We start from the raw sequence: 19323 nt of genomic DNA, 5'->3' as shown, positions 1-19323 counted from the left end.
GAAAGGGATAAGAATGAGACAAAAAATAAAAGTGAATAAAAATGAGAGCTCGAGGAAAAAAAACATTCGAAGAAGTTGGCGCTGATGTAGTTTAACAGTGGGCAGTACAGTAGGATTTAAGACTAGACAGGATGTGGATGGGTTACGTGTGTTCAGAAATTGTTTAAACACGGTTTTAACTTTTTGAGTTAACTATCGATAAGGTAGTAATTTGTCAATATTCAGATCTTAATAACGCAAATTTATGCACTCGGCTGCTGTCAGTTACAATCATAAAACTAATATTACGATGATGATTAATAATACACCGACTTTAATATTCAACTGATATAGCATTATTAAAAACTCGGTAATCAACAGATTTTTAAATATAATGTAATCTTTAATGGTAGAACGAGCTCTAATATAATATGAGTTTTGATATTTAAAATCATTTTTGATTTGACATAATGTATAAAAGAACGTAAGGTAACAATGGATTTAATGATACGTGAAAATAATTTGATAGCGAACGTTCTAAAGTTACTGGAATGATCATCGGTGTTTTACTTCATTATATCGACGATGTCAGATTTCCTAATAAATAAAAATTTGATTTTTTAATTAATAATTGATAGGTTCAAGCAGAAAATGACAGAGAGTTTGATAAATGAATGGTTGGCAGATTGTGGAGATATATCACCTTCTAAACTTCATACTTTTGCTACTACATTATCTCAAGACAATGAAATAGTTAGAGCACTTTATGTACTGCTCGAAGAGCGCAGTAAATATAGCCAGGTATTTTCATAATCTTCAATTAAAAATCAATGTGTTTTTTATTCTTGATCTTTTAATATCATTTTATTCAATGAAATCTAATCTATATCTATCCTATTTGTTCTTTATTTCAGCTTGTAGATACAGTTTGTAATCAACTATTTGATTTCTATCGTTCTCAAGAGATAGAACTTAGAAGATTTACTTTGCAATTTCTACCTACGCTAATATTTATTTACCTAAATTCTGCTGCCCATGGTGATATTAAGGTATTAATATATGTTATTAAATTCATATTTTTAATTATTATTTCCAACATACCAAGTGTAGAATGATCAGTGCTACTATTTTTTTTACATGATCAAAGTACAGAAATAAGATGTAAGAAAATGTTACATAATGTAGATCAGGTATAATTTGTATTCTAAAGATGCATAGAACATGACATATGACTTGCTTAATTGCAGCATTTCGAACTTGTATGAGAATAAATATTCATTATCGCAAAGCTAGAGCTATTATTAATGATTACGAGTAAAATATGCTTGTTTAGAAAATGATATATTTCTATTTCAATTTCAGTTTCTTTTTGATTGATAAAAATAATATTTTAATAACATATATGTATATAATTAAATAATTAATAGTTGTAGTATAATTAATTAATTGCGTAAAAACATATGTAACTAAGATTATTATTAGTATACAAACATAGATATATTAAAGTTTTCTAATTGTTCTGTTTCTATTGTCTTTCCTAACTATTTTACATAATGTTTTAACTATTTTAATCTTATAAATAATTTGTTGCTATATTTAATAGAATTGCCGCACAGTTGAAACTCTTCTTATTGGGTTATATAATCTTGAAGTAGTGGATAAATCTGGACAACAAAAGGCAGTTTCTTTTCGATTACCATCTCTTGCTATGCTATCCATATATCATGAGGTATACAAATTTTTTTATTTTTTAAAGATATGTTATACAGTAATGTCTGAATAACATTATTATTAATAGAAAAAATAAGATGGAATATAGTTATTGCATTAAAAATAAATTTATATATACATTAATGGTAATTTAACATATGAAAAGTATATAGTAATATATCCAAATGTATGTACTTATATATAAATTTTATGTTGAGTAGCCAGCCAGCTTGACACCAGCTTCCTTAACCGAAAGTGCAGTGCGTCGTTTCGAAGAATGCAATACAAAACTTGTTAGTTGGGGTCCTTTACGTCAAGTAGAAACTCTGAATGCTCAAAATAGATTAAAAGTGATGACTGCTCTACTTTTTATTTATAACCAACAACTGGGTTATATAAATAAGTTTGCTTTGGAGCAATTGTGCAAAGTTGCAACAAAGTAAGCTTGATTAATAAGATTCTAAATCTAAAGTAACTATCAGCTTGAGTATATTTAATTGGAGCTGTTATAAAAGTGTAATTATTAAGTAACTAATCACTAATTGTATGTTGCCGCAGACTTGTCACTCAAGGTTTCACAAAACCAGGACATCATCAACGATCTTCGTATGGCAGTGAATCTAGCTTTGTTCCAAGACTTCTGCCTCGTATACCTGTTTCGACTCAATTTCTTCTTGAATTTCTACATGCAGTATATTTTGCAATGTATATATACCATCTATTATACAATTAAAACTTTTTTATTATTTAACGTGAAAACGCGTTAAATAATTAATAATAACACGTTAATTAATTAGTAACTATTAAGCAATTTATTATCATTAGGTACAATGATTGTTGGTATGTTGCAAATCAAGCTGTGGAGGATATACATAACAGAGCATGTTATGAAATGTATCCTGATGTAATGTTGGTTACAAATGCCATACGAAATTCCGCCAATTCTGGACCATCTGGTAAATATTTGGTTTTTATAAGAAAATATTGTGTTTTTGATATTTTCATTAATATATATGTAATTTTAGGTCAATCAAGTGATGGATCTATTGGTATCTGCGTTGCATTGTCCTCTGTAACTGCAACTCCAACAATATCGAAATCTATGATTACAAATGCCTCTTTTCGCACTAAAAAATTACCAGGTATGTCTTTAAAATTGATATTTCTTTTTTCATACTTTGTATGGTAAAATTAATTGTTTAGAAGTCTAGAAATATAATTTTTTTGCTTTGTATTGCTTTATACTATAAAAAAAAAGAAAACAAAAAACATAACAATACTATAAACATGATGCATTACACAAAAGAATGATTATAATTTCCAAGTAATAATATTTTACGCAAATATTTATTATTATATTTTAATGTACAATATATCATCAATTATTTATACATCATTGTAAATTAAAATCTTTTCTGTTATTTCTTTCTACAACGAAATCTCTTAAACGAAAATTTTCGTTTTTTTCCGTATTTCTATTTTATTTAAAAAATATTGAATGATTGAAAATATGTTGCATTTTAATTAACAAATAAGGGAAGTACAACCACAGTAGTTGCAAATATAATATATTTATTATATATCATATAAACATTAATATTAACATGATCATGTAAACATTACTATATAATAAATATAAATGTAAATATTATTAAAATTAGAAACGTAAATATTTGTAAATATAGATACAATACAATGCAGAGGTAGAGGTGCATGACTGTTTCTGAAGAATTCGATATTAAATGTGTTCAGTGTAACATAACATTGAATAAGTTAATAATTTTTTCTTGCTGTGCTACTATGTTGAGAAGTAATTTTCGTTTACACAAAATAAATTTTATCAAATACACAATTATTATGAATCTCTGATCATACGTAATTAAACTTATAAAAATATTTCTATTATATATAAACAAGTAAATTCAATGAATGTGCATTTGTTACACACATGTGTCATTAGATGATCTGGATGAAAAATTGTTTGCGGATGAGTTACACAGTACTGAAGTTGAGAAGCATCAACAACCAACAACGTCTGGAAGTAATAAACGCCGTAATTGGCTTTGGAAGCATGCTTTTTCCAATTCTCTCGATGAGGATGATATTGGCAAAATTCATTCTTCCACCTCTCTGGAAAGTTCCAGACGAGGAAGCACATGCAGCAATCAAAACTCACCAAACAGATCACCTTTTAAAAAGAGCAAAGACCAGCGAAAAATTGCTGGAGATAGTATTGAAGATGGTATAAAACAAAGGCAATGGAAAGACACTGCAGAAATATACGATTCGGTTTATAATGAAAATAAATTAAATGCCAGTACACATTTATATAGTGTATTAGAAGAACAAGCTTTAGGAGAGGCTGTACAAGATTCGTCGGAAAGTTTGTATACAGGAAGCAATACAACAGGCACTTTTTCTACTACCATTGCATTATCAACAAATATATGGTATTAAATGTAAAGTTGCTGCAATCTAGGATCACTTAATCTTGCCAAAGTTGTTCACCGATCACGCGATTATAGTACTTAATTTAATATGCGCACTAATCTCACCTCTATGATCAATAACTATATACAATCGTTATAGATTATGACTATTTCAAAAATATTATCCACCACCAGTGATGGAATACATAGCACATGCTATACCAAAAAACTGCATGCAGATGCAATATATATTTAGTTTAATACACCTAAACCGTTTTATATAGATTGAGATACACAGAATTCAGTTATATATTTTTCTTTTCAGTTGTTTATTTGCTCACAAATTTGCTTAAATCTCATATTTCTATATTAAATACTTCATATGTATAATGCTTTAAAATACAATTTTATTAAGTACATTATGTAAAAGTTTGGATGATGTATAAAATCTTGATTAGTTTAAATTGAAATATCTTTTATATACACAAATCGTTAAATTTATATTTAGTGTACTAAAAATCTTACGTGAAATTATTTGCTTTTCTTCTGCAGATGATATACCCATTCAAGTTGTAAAGGAAGATTCCAGTGGAGAAGGCAAAGGTAATTTGGTCTCGATCACAGAAGAGCAAGAATCAATGGAACCGAATCGTGCTGGTTCGATGCGACAAACAAAGGATCAAAAAGCTTCATCAAAAATGACTAATTTTCCAGTACTTGGAAAAAAACCTAAAGAAAGAGATGGAAAAGTAACAAAGAATCCTCATAATACAATATCCGATAAGGAAAAGAGACTCGGATCACAAAATACATCAAAAGAGAATATCAAAGGAAGTAGTTCAATGTTAAATAGTGAACAATCAGAAGTTGATATAAATATTAATGGCTGTATGAACAGAAAGAAGAATAATAGTGTGGAAAATAATTCATTTGGAACTGAAAGTGTTACTTTAATGGATGGAGAACGACTTGGATTAAGTGGGGATACTGGAGACAACAACATTAATATAGAAACTTCTATCAACTTAAGGGCGCATAACGAATCAGAATCACTGACTTCTTCAATTCAGGTTAGCTCTGTTTGAACAAGATAAAAACAATCTAGAACAAAAAGTCAACAGAGAGAGTAGTGGGCTAAACTAGACATTTTCAACTGTCCTTGTATATAGAAATACCATATTAATAATTTGTATATGCTACTAGAAACAATTTCTTTATTAGTATTAATACAACAATTAATTAAATATCTGTGAGAATATAAGAAATTTAGATAAATACAGTACCACAAATTGTAAAATGCACAAGTTCAAATAGATTTCTTGTTAGAAGAAAACAGCCCACTACTTCATTGATCTCTACAATTAGTTTAAAAATGGCGAAGGGAACAATGAAATTAATATTGTATTTTTCCTTTTTTTTTTTCCTTTTTTTAAAAATAAAACTTATAAACTCTATCATTATAATATACATATAATTTGTTTTCTATATACATGTTCTATTTGCTTCATGCTTTTTAATGTTTTCTCATTTCTTTACTTAATTTATATGACATATGTTGATTTTTCAATAGTACACTGAAAATCAAACATCTATAGAATAAGTTATTTTAATGTGCAGTAATGTTAATTGAAAGCAAAATTTATATTTTAATAAAAAAAATCTGTACTTTTGTGTTGTTCTTTGATAATTAGCAATAGTAAAAAAAAATAAATATTCATGTAAGCAGTATATAATGATTTATATATAAATTATAATTACAACATTATTGAGAATTAATTACTCAGAATATTTATATTAATGCATTTTATATTAATTATTATCAATTAAGTTATAAATTTTTTTCATTAAATATATTAGATAAATTGTTATGAGGTAATTTTTAAGATTCCATTTTTCTAAAGGAAATCAATTTTATTTAAATTATATTTAATTCAGAATGGATTGTAGTACTTATTAATATGATCATATAATTTAAATTTATTATTTTTTGCTTTCTCTTTTTTTTTTTTTAATTGTGCCATTTATATACATATGTATTCTATTCTTAATAGAAAACTATCATGATAAAATCAAAGTATCAAACGTGCTTTTCACTATCAAATGTTAATATTATAATATTCAAAGCAGATTAACATATCATAAGTTATTAATGATTTATTTCTAGTTCACTGCTTCTTATTACTTGTTCTTGATTACTTTAAACTTACTGTATCCATTGATTCAAGACAATACGAAACTAATATAAGATTTAATATTGATTAAATAATTGAACAAACGGATAACAAATGTAACAAAATTTGGGTTTTTCGTATATATATAGCATTACTGCAGTAGAGTTCTGTATGATCTTAATTTTTTAGACTATGGTGTATTTTGGCTTTGTAATATCGTTGCTACTGTATTTGTAAAAATGAATAATTTTTATTTCATTACTTATAGTAGTTCTTTTTTTCATCAAAAAACAAAAACAAGAGAGAGAGAGAGAGAGAGAAAGAAAAAGAAAAGAAAAGAAGAAAATAGAAAACTAAAGAAATAAGTACTTTAACTCTTTAAGTGTTGTACAGGAAATGTTTTCATTAAATCCTATAACAGATATAACACTTAAAGGGTTTTAATTTGGGCTTAGAACTTTCGCCCCTATAAGACTGTATGCTGCATTATGTTATTAATAATAATGAAAATGTATTATCATATGAAAATATATTGTTGTTAACGAATTATAGTATATTTACTATGAAATAATTTGACTTATAATCAGAAAAAACAGTTAGATATGAAGTTTTACAGTCGACGAATATTTTAAAAATCCGGCAAAAATAGATAATAAAATATAAGTTAAAATAATCAATTATCTGCTTGACTTGACAAGAAGTTGGCAATATTACATGGAAGTTATATTCTGCTCTATGACCACGTCCTATTTATTGGTCAAAGGATGTTATATGACCAGATAAGAATTAAAACGAAAAAAAAAAGAAAAAAAAATGAAAGAATTCCACTTATTATGAATAGCTAATTTTTTGCTGTAAAAATACTTCGAATAAAATACAATGCTAAAGTTATAAAACAAGGTAATATATTCCATTGTCATTATTTATAAAAACTAGAACTGAATTAAATATTTCGTAGTATTTTTTACATAAATAATTTTTCTACTTAATTTATGTAATATATTCTTTCTTTTTTTGCATTTAAAATATGTACAAAATATCCTACATGAAATAAATATACAAATATGTATGGATATGTACACATGAATAAATGTAGATAAATATATGTAAATATTATTGGAAAAATTGGCAAGCCACTATTTTTTCATTTACTTTTACATGTATTTGAGAAACTACATAATTTTATATTACTAAGAGAAACAAGACAGAAACTATCTCATCTTGTACATGTTAAGAGGACAGTCAAAAGATTTTACCTTATATATTAACTTTAATATATACTAGCAATAAATACTTTAACAATTCATTGTAATGCTTAGGAATTTGGAAACTATAAGATATTCAAGGAAAACTATCGATTATAAATTTGAAAAGATATATATTTCTATAATTCATAAATGTATCTATGTCAAAGCCTAATTAATATTCATAAAGATATCAAATTTACATTATAGTACATATATAGTTATATTTTGTTTGGACAAATAAGAAATATCTGAGTTTTCCATATCACTGCCATTTGAAATAGTTTAGAAACATTGATCATCCATCTTTGTCTTTGTTTTATTTCCTTATTTTGATGTGCTATATGATATTTAATGTTTGCACTAAGCTTCATGTAATAATGTTATCTACGACGAAATGAACTAATTTTTTAAGAATTAAGCTGAACTTAAATATCGTAAAGGTGTTGGTAATAATTTATTATTGCAATACAAATTGTGTTAAAGGAATCAAGGAAAAATGGTAGAAGCTGTATGTAAAAAAACATCCTAAAATTATAATTATACATATAAGATGTTTGTCAAACTTGTATAAACAATCGTTTATGGAGAGAATTAATTCATTTTATAATATATACTCTACAATGATATTACGAAAACAATTCATTTTTCATGAAAGTCTTTAATAATACAAATACTTCTTATATGATATACTTTCTTGTACTTAACTATATTAAATACATTATATGAAAAAAATGTATTTGCATGTGACAAATAATTTGTACATAATTAATAGTCGTGTTGAAAAATCTAGCACTGGATACAGCAATATATATGCACTTATTAAATATTATATATATAAAGTATAGTTAATAACTCTTATTGACATACGAGTACAAACAGAGTTATTGGAGAAAATGATGATTCATATATAAATGTTCATTCATGTTATTATTATAAAATTTTCTTTGTTAACAATAATAATACAAGTATAAATGTTAATATGTATACACAATTGTATATAATATACATAATAACTCACATAATGTTAATGGTATTTAAATTCTATGTAAATAATTTATTCAGAAATATTGTAACGCTTCGCTTAAACTAATTTCTTTTTCTAAGTTTTATCACAAGATAAAATTCACATTATAAAAACTGCGGCAGGAGGAGGGAAGAAAGAAAACGAACAAAGAAATCAACACTCAGCTCCATTATATTTCTTTATTAGATTATTAGAGGCAATTATTCCCTCTTTTATTATTACTTGTTATATATATGCTTTTTGCTTTGCTTAGTTTAAATTATTGATGATTTCTATTACTGTCTTTCTATTATTTTGTTTTTCTTATTCTTTGACATTTTCTAATTTTAATTATTTTATGGAATTATTTAACTTTTGTGGAAATTTATTTATTATCTTATTTAATTTATCCTACTATTAAATTAAAGTTATATATTTTAGCGAGCCGTTACGATATATACAAACACACAAAAATATACAATCATTATCTACTCACATATTAGCCAATTTCTTTCTTTAGGAATATTATACATATACACACACATATTAGAATTTATGTAATTTTGTTCTTTACTATAATGTAATTTATTTATGAAAATGTTACACTGTTATTTTGTTGTTTAACTACTCTATTCAAACTAAAAATAAAAATTAATAACATAAATTTATATTTTTTTAAAACTCTATTTTCGAATGTTTTAAAAACTATTCTATGTTTATGTTTGTGATTCCTCCCAAGCTCTGTTGAAATATTTTTGTAAATTGATTTCCTGTTATAATACAATGATATGCTTTTTAAAATATTACACATTACAAATAAATAAATTAATTGATTATATTTTCCTGAAATTTATTCGAATTAAGGAAAAAGATGATTATATATACTTACATTTCGAATTTCATTATTATAAAGCTCTTGACAATTTTTAATGAAAGCAGATGTTTCTCCTTCTATTTTTTTAATGAGATCTTTAATTTTATTTTTATCCATACATGACTCATTATATAACACTTTATTTTCTTCCAATTTAACTACTGCCAACTTTTTATTACTATAAAAAATGTTTATAATTATAAAACATTTCATATAAATATATTGCATTTAATATCTTTAAGTACCTTAATAATTGTGCATGTAATTCACGAACTGTAGTTAATCTTTCTTTGGTTTGGGCGTGAATCTCATCGATCGTAGATCCTTGATGATCTTCTTGCATTTTGTGTTTTTTAATTAATTCAGTAATATCATTTTTCATTGTATCAACTTGTTTTTTGATATTTTCTCCTTGAATATTTGTTTTTCTATAAATCATATAATATAATGGATAAATTCATACATTTATTAATATGCAGAATGAAATAAATATGCTCCATAAAACTTAAAGATATAAAACATACTTTAAATGTTCATATATATCCCTTATTTCTGAGAACTTCTCGTATTGTTTCTGTACAAAAGATAATATGTTCTCATATTTTTTAACTAATTCGTTTTTAGCTAAAAATGTGTCTTGCATCTTTTCTCGCTCTTCAATCTTCGCTTTATTCTGTTCTTCTAAATTATACAAACGAGTTTTATATTCTTCTGGAGAGTTCACTACTTCTAATTTCAATTCTGCTATTGTTTTGTCAACCTAAAAATTGTATAAACACATTTACTTTTTATCAGAATATAATATTGTAAAATTATTTAATCTTGAAGAAATTTATAAGTAATAAAAGTTTAATGATATAGACGGTAATAAAAATCCGTGATTTATACCCTTTGAGCTTCAAGTTTGTGAGCATTATAATCTTCGACTACTTTTTGTCTCTTCTCTTCTATAACAATCATCTCTTCCTGTAGTTCAAGTTTTCTTGTTTCATTGTCTTCAATAAGTGATTGCATTTTTTGTATTTCCATTTCATACTAAAATATTTGTTAAATTTTTAATATTACAAGTATATTTAAAAGTCTCATCTTATAACTTTTATATATACATATAATCTATTTATGATTATATAAATTTAAAAATAGTACCTTTTCTTTTAAAGATAATTGTTTGGAAATGTTCATTGCTTTTTCATTTTTTATTGTTAATATATTTCTTTTCCTTTCTTGTAATTCTTCTAACTTTTTAGCTTTGCTATGAATTTCTTTTATAATGTCTTCCATATCCGATTCTTTATTAGTTGCATAGAGTATAAAATTTGCTAAATATCTTGCAAATTTACGTATTCTTTTAGAGCCTACTTATAGAAATTATTTTCAGATTAATAATAGAAAATAATAGAAAGATTTTGTTTCAATAATAATTATATTTATAATACTTACCGCAATTAGTAATATCACTTATACAAAAATCTTTTATAAATATTCGATCACATATTTGTCTCATTATTACATGTAGATTAATAATGCTTACAATGTCAGTATCTTCTACACACGACATAGCTACTTGCTGCTCAAAAGTGGGCTATAAAAGTAATGATATGAAAAATAAAATATGTATAGAAAAATTAATCCATATATAATATCTTATCTTGATTTTGACTTGATATAATATTTGAACAATGAATTTACCTTGTTAATTGAATTAACATCGATCTTAAACCACGTTAAAAATGTTACGATTAAATTTATAACAAAATCCTCTGTTGGATTTTTGAGATCGTGTATAGTCGATGGAAGATTAGTGTCGAGCAACAGACTTTGAAGTTTTTCCACGTCAGAATCCATAATTTTTTAGATTGATAGTTACAAATAATACATATATCGCTATAAAACATATACGCACACCATAAATATAAATACTCTATGCAATTCAAATTTAAACTTTCAATGATACTAACGACTTCAGACTGCTTTGCAAAGTTGATCAAATTCAAATTGTATTCCTAAGTATGAGTTCCACGAGCCACGTTTCTATTTCCCTAAATCTCATTCGCAGAAAGGCGTTGGTGCCTTTCATCCAATGAGAATTATATGAGAAGAAATCTAACCAATAGAATAACTTTACAGGAATATAGTAACCAATTATAATTAATTTTATAAAAACTTGAAAATATGAGCGTATCAATAACGTATAATATATAGTAAAAATTGTTAGAATTTAAAATTTTATTGATTTCATGTTTTATACAATAATTGAATAATTTCTCAAGGAAATTTTTAATTTTTATTATTAATAGTAATGTTTGAAATAATTCGTTTCGATAAATAACCTATATATGTCATAGTCATTAATCGAGCTTTGGTAACCTTCTTATTTCCCTTCAAATATGTACAGTACTGCTGTATTAGATCAGAGCAAGAATTTCTAAATCTCAAAGATACGAAGCATTAGATAGTTTAAAAAAAGAATCCAATAAATTCATTCTTTACGTTTACATATGGAAGTTGAGATATTATTATCAAAATTGATACAAAGGTACGATTTTATTACACATTGACTGTCAAATCTGGTGGAAACATTTTCGCGTTGCAATTAAATTGACGACATATTTTTTATCTCAACCTTCGAGTATAAATCCAAAGAAAATGGCTGGAATTTGCCGATTAGGCACTTTGCATACTCTAAAAAATGGTATGAATTTGTTAAGATTGCAAAAAATAACATGTCGTACGATAACTACATCACCAAAAAAGGACGATAGTACTAATATAATTGAATCACCTGAGAAAAAGAAACCTTGGATTAACTATGGTTTTGATGAAACAAATGAGTTGGATGATCGACGTAAAATGCACGAATTATTTTTCATGGGTATCACAATTGGTATGATATTGACTGGATATGTACTGATGTATAAACCTGATTTGCGATCAATGGCTACTTGGGCACAACGTGAAGCATATTTACAACTTCGGTACAGAGAAGAACATGGTCTTCCACCCATCGATATGAATTTAATAGATCCTGCTAAAATTGTTCTTCCTACCGATGAAGAACTAGGTGATACAGAAATAATTATTTAAAAATATATAGTGCTACTCTCTGTAATATGTATTAATGTAGTTATATCAGAAAATGAATATCAACAAACTACAGTTTTTGTTCTGTTCAATGATATTTGTAATAGGCTATGTAAATAACATATAATAAAAATTGTTTTTATAAGTTAAATTAGAATTATTATTATAAATTAGAATTATAAGACATCCTTGATATAGATAAAAATATAAATTATTGTTTTAAATCATGTTACATTATATATTTATTAGTCAAACTTGCCGATTAATTTTTATCATCAACTGATAAAAGTAACAATAATTTCTAATATGTAAAAATATTGATATTACATGCTTTATCAATTTATGAAAATTGTATTTATTTATAAAGCAACAAGCGGGTGTTTAGACTATTAAAGAGATAGAGATAGAGAGAGAATATATTTTTATAAATAAAAATTTATGGCTATCTTCTGTGTGAAATACTTTTATGTGATTCATTTCTTTAATTTATTTAAACACATTCCTTAAAAATCTCATTAAGCTAATGTTTATGTACAATATTACATATCTCATATGTATTATGTTGTGACATTTGAGATACATAATAATCATTATCATAGATATAATCTTTGTCACATTAATGATCTATATTCGCGTACAAAATAGGTAATGCAATGATTCAAAATTGCGTAATATGTTCTATTTTATTTTACCTACATATAGAATATTTTATCAAAGGGCAGAAAAATTGCATTTGAAAAAGCATCAGAAATAACTGTTACTGTGTCGTTACCGATGTAGGTGAAGATGGGGTGGTGGTAGTAGGTACTTGATTTTGATGAAGAACAGAAGAATAGAAAGAAGGATTTTGTGGGAGAGTTGCATTAACAGTAATTGGTGGCATTCCAGGTAATGAAATAGGTGTTGTCACAAGTTGGGATTGAGGCACATTGAAAGGTAATGAAGAAGCAGTAGTTTGAACACCCGGTAAATTACAACTCCCCATTGTAACCACATGAGATGTAGTTGTTAATCCTACTGGAATATTTTCTTCCATAGAAAATGATGAAATAGGTGGACTGGTTGGCATACCAGGAATGTTAGGACTATCTTTATAATTGGTAATTTCAGCACCTGAATAATTATGGATATAAATTATTTTCAAGTCTAGTAATATTAAAAATAATATTTACTTACTAGGTGAAGTAGTAATAATTGGTTGATTAGAAGAAAGATCACTAATTGAATTAGTTTTAGTAGCTCCAGCATCAACAGGATTCATTTGTGATAAATTAGGATGCAATGTTGCTTGCGATGTAACTACAGTTTCATTTTTACTAGTATTGTCAATATTTGTAATATAATTTGATGGAATTGAAAACCCAGGTGGTATGTTTGTAACTGTAGCACTCTGGTTTGTTTGCACTTGAGTGTGAGTAGGTGTTACATTACACTGAAAAAGACAAAAAAATATTATATGATCCTTAAAAAATGAAAATCTTTAGTAAAATTGATAAAATTAATAAAAGAAATTCTGGAAATCAGTATTTGATACCATGTACGATGAATTACGTGGTTTATTCTCTAGAATATTTCTGATAGGTATTCTATGCAAATATCCATATCCAATTCCACATCCTAAACTGCAATAATAAAATATCTATTGATATTTGAATCTTTGTAACGCTTATGCAAATTTCTAATTTTTATCTTCATGATATATAAATTTCTCTTTCGAAGTACCTTCCTTGACCCCCCCATGTATTATTTGGTGTAATAGTAACTTCTCTACAAGAATCATCCTTCATATTGTATACGTATAATTTCAAAGGCCGAGATTCATGAGCCTCTATCAGAGTAAATAAATCTTCGCTTTCGTGTAGAACAGAATCAGCTCCAATAATGTAATCTGTAAAGGGATGTAAACCAGCTAGTTCTGCGGGAGAAGAAGGATGTACTTCCTGAGAACAAAACAGATATTATCTCAATATAAAAGATATTTTATATCATTAAATCAATTTATACTTACAAGTACGTGCCAAACATTTTCATTGGCCCCTTCAAATGAGCAAAACCGTACGCTAACACCAAGGGATCCTTGTCCACCCCATGTCATATTAGGTACAATAACAGTTTGACGTACAGATTGTGTTTTACTACTGTATACAGTAATAATTACTTCTTTATCTACATTAGCTTTAAGAAGATCCTTTAAAATATGATTATCCTGATCCTAATGGAAAAGTAGATAATATTAAAATGAAATTATGAAAAAAAGAGAAAAGTATATTGAAAGCTCATTTGATATGTTCGTAAGAATTTCTTATATAACATAAGTTTGAAAAATAATCGTACCAAGCGAGTATTTCCAATGGAGACAATAAAATCGAAAAATGCTTCCAAACCAGCTTTTTGTCCAGGAGAGTCATCCTGAACCTAATGATATTACATATTTTAATTGACAGTAGAGTTGTAAATATTTTTATATATTCACATGTTATTTACTTTGTGTCAATTTAATTCGGTAAAATCAACATCATTTAAAAAAATAAAAAAATCATTTTAAATTAGAAATTTAATCGAATAACGCGTGGAAGGTTAAAAATTTATTTTCAGATTTTATCTTACTCTTAATACGTGATAACCTTCTGTACCACCTCCAGGTATTTCCACGCTATGAGAAGATCCCATTTCTTATAAAAGATTTTCCCAAGTTACTTCGTTTCGAGCGAGAAAAAACATGAAAACAATTATTAGTTGTAATGTTTTCTAATAATACTAAAATAATAAAAATACGTGGCACGAGATCGTAAGAAACTTTATGCTGACGTTAACAACTTATAAACTTCAAAGTAAACGAGACATCTATCGAGATCACTTTTAATTATTTAATGAAAATTTACCTCTCGTAATTTTTATCGTACCGATAGAACAAAGAATTTTTTTGCGTTCTTTATGAACATTATTGCTATCTTCTCGTTAGTCTTCTTATTCTATCATGTGGTTTTATTTAACTATAATTATAATTGGCCACAATTTGGACAGATTTATGCTATAGAATCTTCTGTTTCAATGGATATTAAAGTGTAATGTTTCCTAACCTGTTTTACATCTATTATGGTTTATATTTGAAATTTTTCTATTTCGAAAAAGCCAAATTCATTAAATTTCAAGATATAATAAAAAATATTTCTTTTTATGGCAATCGAAACAATTGAAAAGTAAACAATATGATTAAATCAGTAATTCTTGAATAAATTTCAATGCGAGAAACAAAATTTAAAAATAGTTTTAACGCTAGGAACTTTCTTGTTACTGATGATTGGAATCACCGATTTAAATGATTAAGTATTAATCATATAATATCTAGCATTACATTAACATTAGATCGACATCTTTTTAGATATGATCGATTTGTAAAATGTAACAGAACGAAGCATGTTTTTAGCGGGAATATATTTACTTATAAATTCGTAAGAAACAATCTGAAGTTTGATATAGAAACTACCGTGACTTGAAATTTCTGTATTCGATATTATTAAATCGATTGTACGTCCACGGAACGTCAAGATATAAAGCTTGAGAGATTTACAATTCTTAATAATGGTCGCGTAAAGTGCCGGTGCTTTACATAAAAGTTCGTTTTATCGTTATATGTGGTATTACAACATGGCGTGGATTCCGTTAGAATCAAATCCCGAGGTAATGAATTATTTTATATATCTGACATTTGCATATTTAGAAAAAAAAAAAAAACATTAATACTTCTTTTGTTTATTTCAGGTTATGACAAAGGTAAGATAAAAACTTTATCATTTCTTTAAGTTCATTATATGATAATCGTACGTTAGCAGAATTCAAAATAATCATTAAGAAATAATAAATATACATGTCCGTTTGAGAGTAAAATTATTATGAACTGCTCTCGAAAGTATTTTTCGCTGATGAAGCTTGAAAGGGCTTAAGAGTCGCTATCTGAAATCATGGTTCAACTATTAGAGAGCAATCGCGTTCCCAAATACATGGATACAAAGTATTATTACCATCGAAGAGTACTCTCAAAAATACGAATTAGTTTCGTATTCTGAGAGTAGCTATTGTGAAAGTAGCAACACAAGAGTGAATAACTCCAAGAGAAGAATATTGGAAAAATTAGATCTTCGAATTAATAATATATGAAGTAAATTTAATATTGTGGAAGATCAAGGATATAAATTATAGAAACAAGAAGTAAGCATAAAATATTATGAAAAATTGGCATACATTTCCAATGTTCTATCTAGATATATATAATAAAAAATTCTAGATATATATAATAAAACATATGTAATTTAAGTGATCGAGTAAAGCATAATAAAATATATGAAATTAAATAAATGTATTACTTGCTATTAAAGTTACAAATATAATAAGAATAGAAAAAGGAATAATAAGTATTTAAGTAGGAGTGATACTGTACTTCCTGCTTTTTTTCGTCTTATATTATAGTATGGAATAATAAGAACCCTTTAAGAACATTTTATAAGAAATTTTTCCGTATATGTACTCCTTATCTTATCTCATGTTTATTTCAAAACAAACTGCAGAATAGACAAATGTAAACAAATCTCAAATGGACACAATTCTGAGAATTCAGTTTGGTAAGAAACTCTCAGCGATCACTGTAGTGCCTATTTGAGAGTAAAAATTCTCGCAGTTGCTTTGAAATGTATATAAAATTTGAGAGTATTCTCATGAGCTATTCTAAGAAACTCTCACATGAACATCTAACTTAAGAAAATGTTCCAAAGAGAAAAATATCTCCTTCTTATTAGTTTAAGTTAATCTGTATTTGATAATTTTTACAATTTTCTACGACATTGTTTTATTCATAATCATTTATTGATGTTTTAGTTCTTGCACAAATTGGGTGTTCCTGAACAATGGAACATGATTGATATTTATGGTTTAGAGCCAGATTTATTGGCAGTTGTTCCTAGACCAGTTTTGGCAGTCATTTTGCTTTATCCCGAATCAGTAAAGGTATATGTGCATCTTTAAATTGATAATATTATTTATTATTATAATCACGAATGAGATATACATTAATAATTAATTACATTGATAGACTGAGGTACAAAACAAAGAAGACGAAGAAACTAAATCAAAGGATAATGGAAAGGATAGACCAGATGGTGTTTATCACATGAAACAGATTATTTCCAATGCATGCGGTACAGTCGCATTAATTCATAGCGTGGCAAATAATATGGAAGAGTAAGCACATTAATTTTAATAGAAACTCGTGTGTTTTACGATAAAGAATATGGATGCAATATCTCACAATTATTTGTTACAGGATAAATCTTAAAGAAGGATTTTTAAAATCTTTCTTGGATGATTCAAAGGATCTTTCTTTTGCCGAACGCGGAGAGCTTTTGGTTAATGCTCAAGGTATCATCGATACGCATAAAGAATCTGCTCAAGAAGGACAAACGGAGGCAAGCTTGCGTTAATACAAAATAAAATATTAACTATGCCATATTTTAATATTAAATTTAACGCTTGTACAGGCTCCTGAGGAGGACACTCCGGTGTACTATCATTTTGTCGCATTTGTACAAAAGAACGGAACGCTGTATGAATTAGGTGAATTATTTTATTTTTCTTAAAAGTTCAATATTTTGTTAGTAACGTTAAATGCCTCGGTTTAAAGATATGACAATTTCTAGATGGTCGTAAACTTGCTCCTGTCGATCACGGACCAACTACACGAGAAACATTATTGGAAGATTCTGTCCGTGTTTGTAAAGAATACATGGCACGTGATCCAAGCGAAATGCGCTTCACCGTTGTCGCTCTTGCTGCCAGTTATTAAAGAACATTTCCTTTTCTAATATTCAAATACATATGTAAACACGCTTAATGCTAATTTATTTTCTATGATAGTTACGTAGTTCGCTTGGGCAATTTATTTGTTATATCTTTATCCTTTTTTTAGGTTTTTACATTGTATGTCCTATAATAATCAAAGAGGAACGAAATACTGATCATATACTGTAGTTATTCATTTCCATCTATCAAGTCCTTTAGCTATAGTTACATTTACACATAGATGAGTGTGCGCAAGAATGACTTAATCTTAACGTTGACTAGTCGACCTTCTCGAACTTTGCGTAATAACGCTTGTTTGCCAAATTTAATCTTTGAGTTTGTAACTTACTCGAAATTGAAAATAAATCGCGCAGTCGAATTGCATTTATTCGTAAGCAACGATTACGTTAATATATTATTGTTATGTCATTGTAAATCGATTCGATGAGAAAAGATATAAGCGATACTTTGCTAAAAAAAAAAGAAAGAAAAATTTTGGCTTATTCAAGATTCGTTTTTTTTCAAATCAGTAATGAAATTTGTACCGAAGAACCGTTCGTTGATAGTTTCTAGCATTTCAAAAGAATTCGAATAATCTCAAGACATTCCTTCGTTTCCCTTATTACCGGAGACCGTAGAACTTGCCGGTCACTGACCAGGTAGAGCAATACGCTTGGCTATTTTAGATTCTGTTCCCAGAGTACGTATGTTGGCAGCCGCCTCTAAATAGTGACTTTAAACATACAAAATAAAATCAATTTTAAATTCTTGGAGATTCGTGTTATTAATTTTTCGTAGAGTTGTTTAAAAATAAAATTCAATTCATCGACTCGTAATTCAAAGATTTGTTAATGCGTGATACGGAAGAAGAAAATATTCTATGTACATTTTGTTACATCGTATCTATACGTCATTAAGATTACAAAAGGGATGTTGTATGACTGAATGCTTCGATGAAATTTTCCATTTGAACGAATCAATCGCGATCTTTTTATTG

General features: G+C 26.9%; 5 protein-coding genes across 12 annotated transcripts; 3 read left to right on the top strand and 2 right to left on the bottom strand.

Annotated features, from left to right (window-relative positions):
- The first annotated feature begins 54 nt into the window (after positions 1 to 54).
- Positions 55 to 6836, top strand: LOC127069013 (hyccin). Of its 5 annotated transcripts, XM_051005597.1 has the most exons (10): positions 179 to 349; positions 618 to 780; positions 894 to 1028; positions 1583 to 1708; positions 1911 to 2128; positions 2248 to 2394; positions 2515 to 2645; positions 2715 to 2831; positions 3650 to 4139; positions 4671 to 4778. In XM_051005597.1, coding segments are annotated over exons 2-10 (1515 nt in total). In that variant the 5' UTR covers positions 179 to 349; positions 618 to 630; the 3' UTR covers positions 4672 to 4778. The 5 variants fall into 5 exon arrangements, with proteins under 5 accessions (XP_050861551.1, XP_050861554.1, XP_050861550.1 ...); XM_051005594.1 differs by lacking the exon at positions 3650 to 4139 and having other exon boundaries at positions 55 to 203; positions 4671 to 6836; XM_051005593.1 differs by lacking the exon at positions 3650 to 4139 and having other exon boundaries at positions 4671 to 6836.
- A 1889-nt stretch (positions 6837 to 8725) lies between these two features.
- LOC127069016 (uncharacterized) lies at positions 8726 to 11595 on the bottom strand. The gene is made up of 9 exons (XM_051005604.1): positions 11372 to 11595; positions 11103 to 11297; positions 10854 to 10995; positions 10560 to 10768; positions 10302 to 10448; positions 9938 to 10173; positions 9659 to 9841; positions 9429 to 9591; positions 8726 to 9309 (listed from the first exon to the last, which is right to left on the bottom strand). The coding sequence occupies exons 2-9, from the start codon at positions 11256 to 11258 to the stop codon at positions 9256 to 9258; spliced, it is 1290 nt and encodes a 429-aa protein (XP_050861561.1). The 5' UTR covers positions 11259 to 11297; positions 11372 to 11595; the 3' UTR covers positions 8726 to 9255.
- Positions 11596 to 11702: 107 nt separating this feature from the next.
- On the top strand, positions 11703 to 12645 carry LOC127069021 (NADH dehydrogenase [ubiquinone] 1 beta subcomplex subunit 11, mitochondrial). The gene has a single exon (XM_051005615.1). The coding sequence runs from the start codon at positions 12060 to 12062 to the stop codon at positions 12495 to 12497; it is 438 nt and encodes a 145-aa protein (XP_050861572.1). The 5' UTR covers positions 11703 to 12059; the 3' UTR covers positions 12498 to 12645.
- Positions 12646 to 13158: 513 nt separating this feature from the next.
- LOC127069017 (Golgi reassembly-stacking protein 2) lies at positions 13159 to 15542 on the bottom strand. Of its 2 annotated transcripts, XM_051005606.1 has the most exons (8): positions 15377 to 15542; positions 15102 to 15190; positions 14829 to 14909; positions 14503 to 14706; positions 14217 to 14434; positions 14029 to 14116; positions 13671 to 13926; positions 13159 to 13607 (listed from the first exon to the last, which is right to left on the bottom strand). In XM_051005606.1, exons 2-8 carry the CDS (start codon positions 15162 to 15164, stop codon positions 13252 to 13254), a joined length of 1266 nt encoding a protein of 421 aa, XP_050861563.1. In that variant the 5' UTR covers positions 15165 to 15190; positions 15377 to 15542; the 3' UTR covers positions 13159 to 13251. The 2 variants fall into 2 exon arrangements, with proteins under 2 accessions (XP_050861563.1, XP_050861562.1); XM_051005605.1 differs by lacking the exon at positions 15377 to 15542 and having other exon boundaries at positions 15102 to 15328.
- A 324-nt stretch (positions 15543 to 15866) lies between these two features.
- Positions 15867 to 18507, top strand: LOC127069019 (ubiquitin carboxyl-terminal hydrolase isozyme L3). 3 transcript variants are annotated; one of them, XM_051005607.1, is made up of 7 exons: positions 15867 to 16175; positions 16257 to 16268; positions 17367 to 17495; positions 17581 to 17729; positions 17812 to 17953; positions 18026 to 18101; positions 18185 to 18507. In XM_051005607.1, the coding sequence occupies exons 1-7, from the start codon at positions 16128 to 16130 to the stop codon at positions 18328 to 18330; spliced, it is 702 nt and encodes a 233-aa protein (XP_050861564.1). In that variant the 5' UTR covers positions 15867 to 16127; the 3' UTR covers positions 18331 to 18507. The 3 variants fall into 3 exon arrangements, with proteins under 3 accessions (XP_050861564.1, XP_050861565.1, XP_050861566.1); XM_051005608.1 differs by lacking the exon at positions 16257 to 16268; XM_051005609.1 differs by lacking the exons at positions 15867 to 16175; positions 16257 to 16268 and adding an exon at positions 16332 to 16703.
- Positions 18508 to 19323: the final 816 nt, after the last annotated feature.

The sequence above is a fragment of the Vespula vulgaris genome, chromosome 14 (genome assembly GCF_905475345.1).
Source record: "Vespula vulgaris chromosome 14, iyVesVulg1.1, whole genome shotgun sequence".
NCBI classification, from domain to species: Eukaryota; Metazoa; Arthropoda; class Insecta; order Hymenoptera; family Vespidae; genus Vespula; species Vespula vulgaris.
This window is presented reverse-complemented; position numbering and strand designations above follow the sequence as displayed.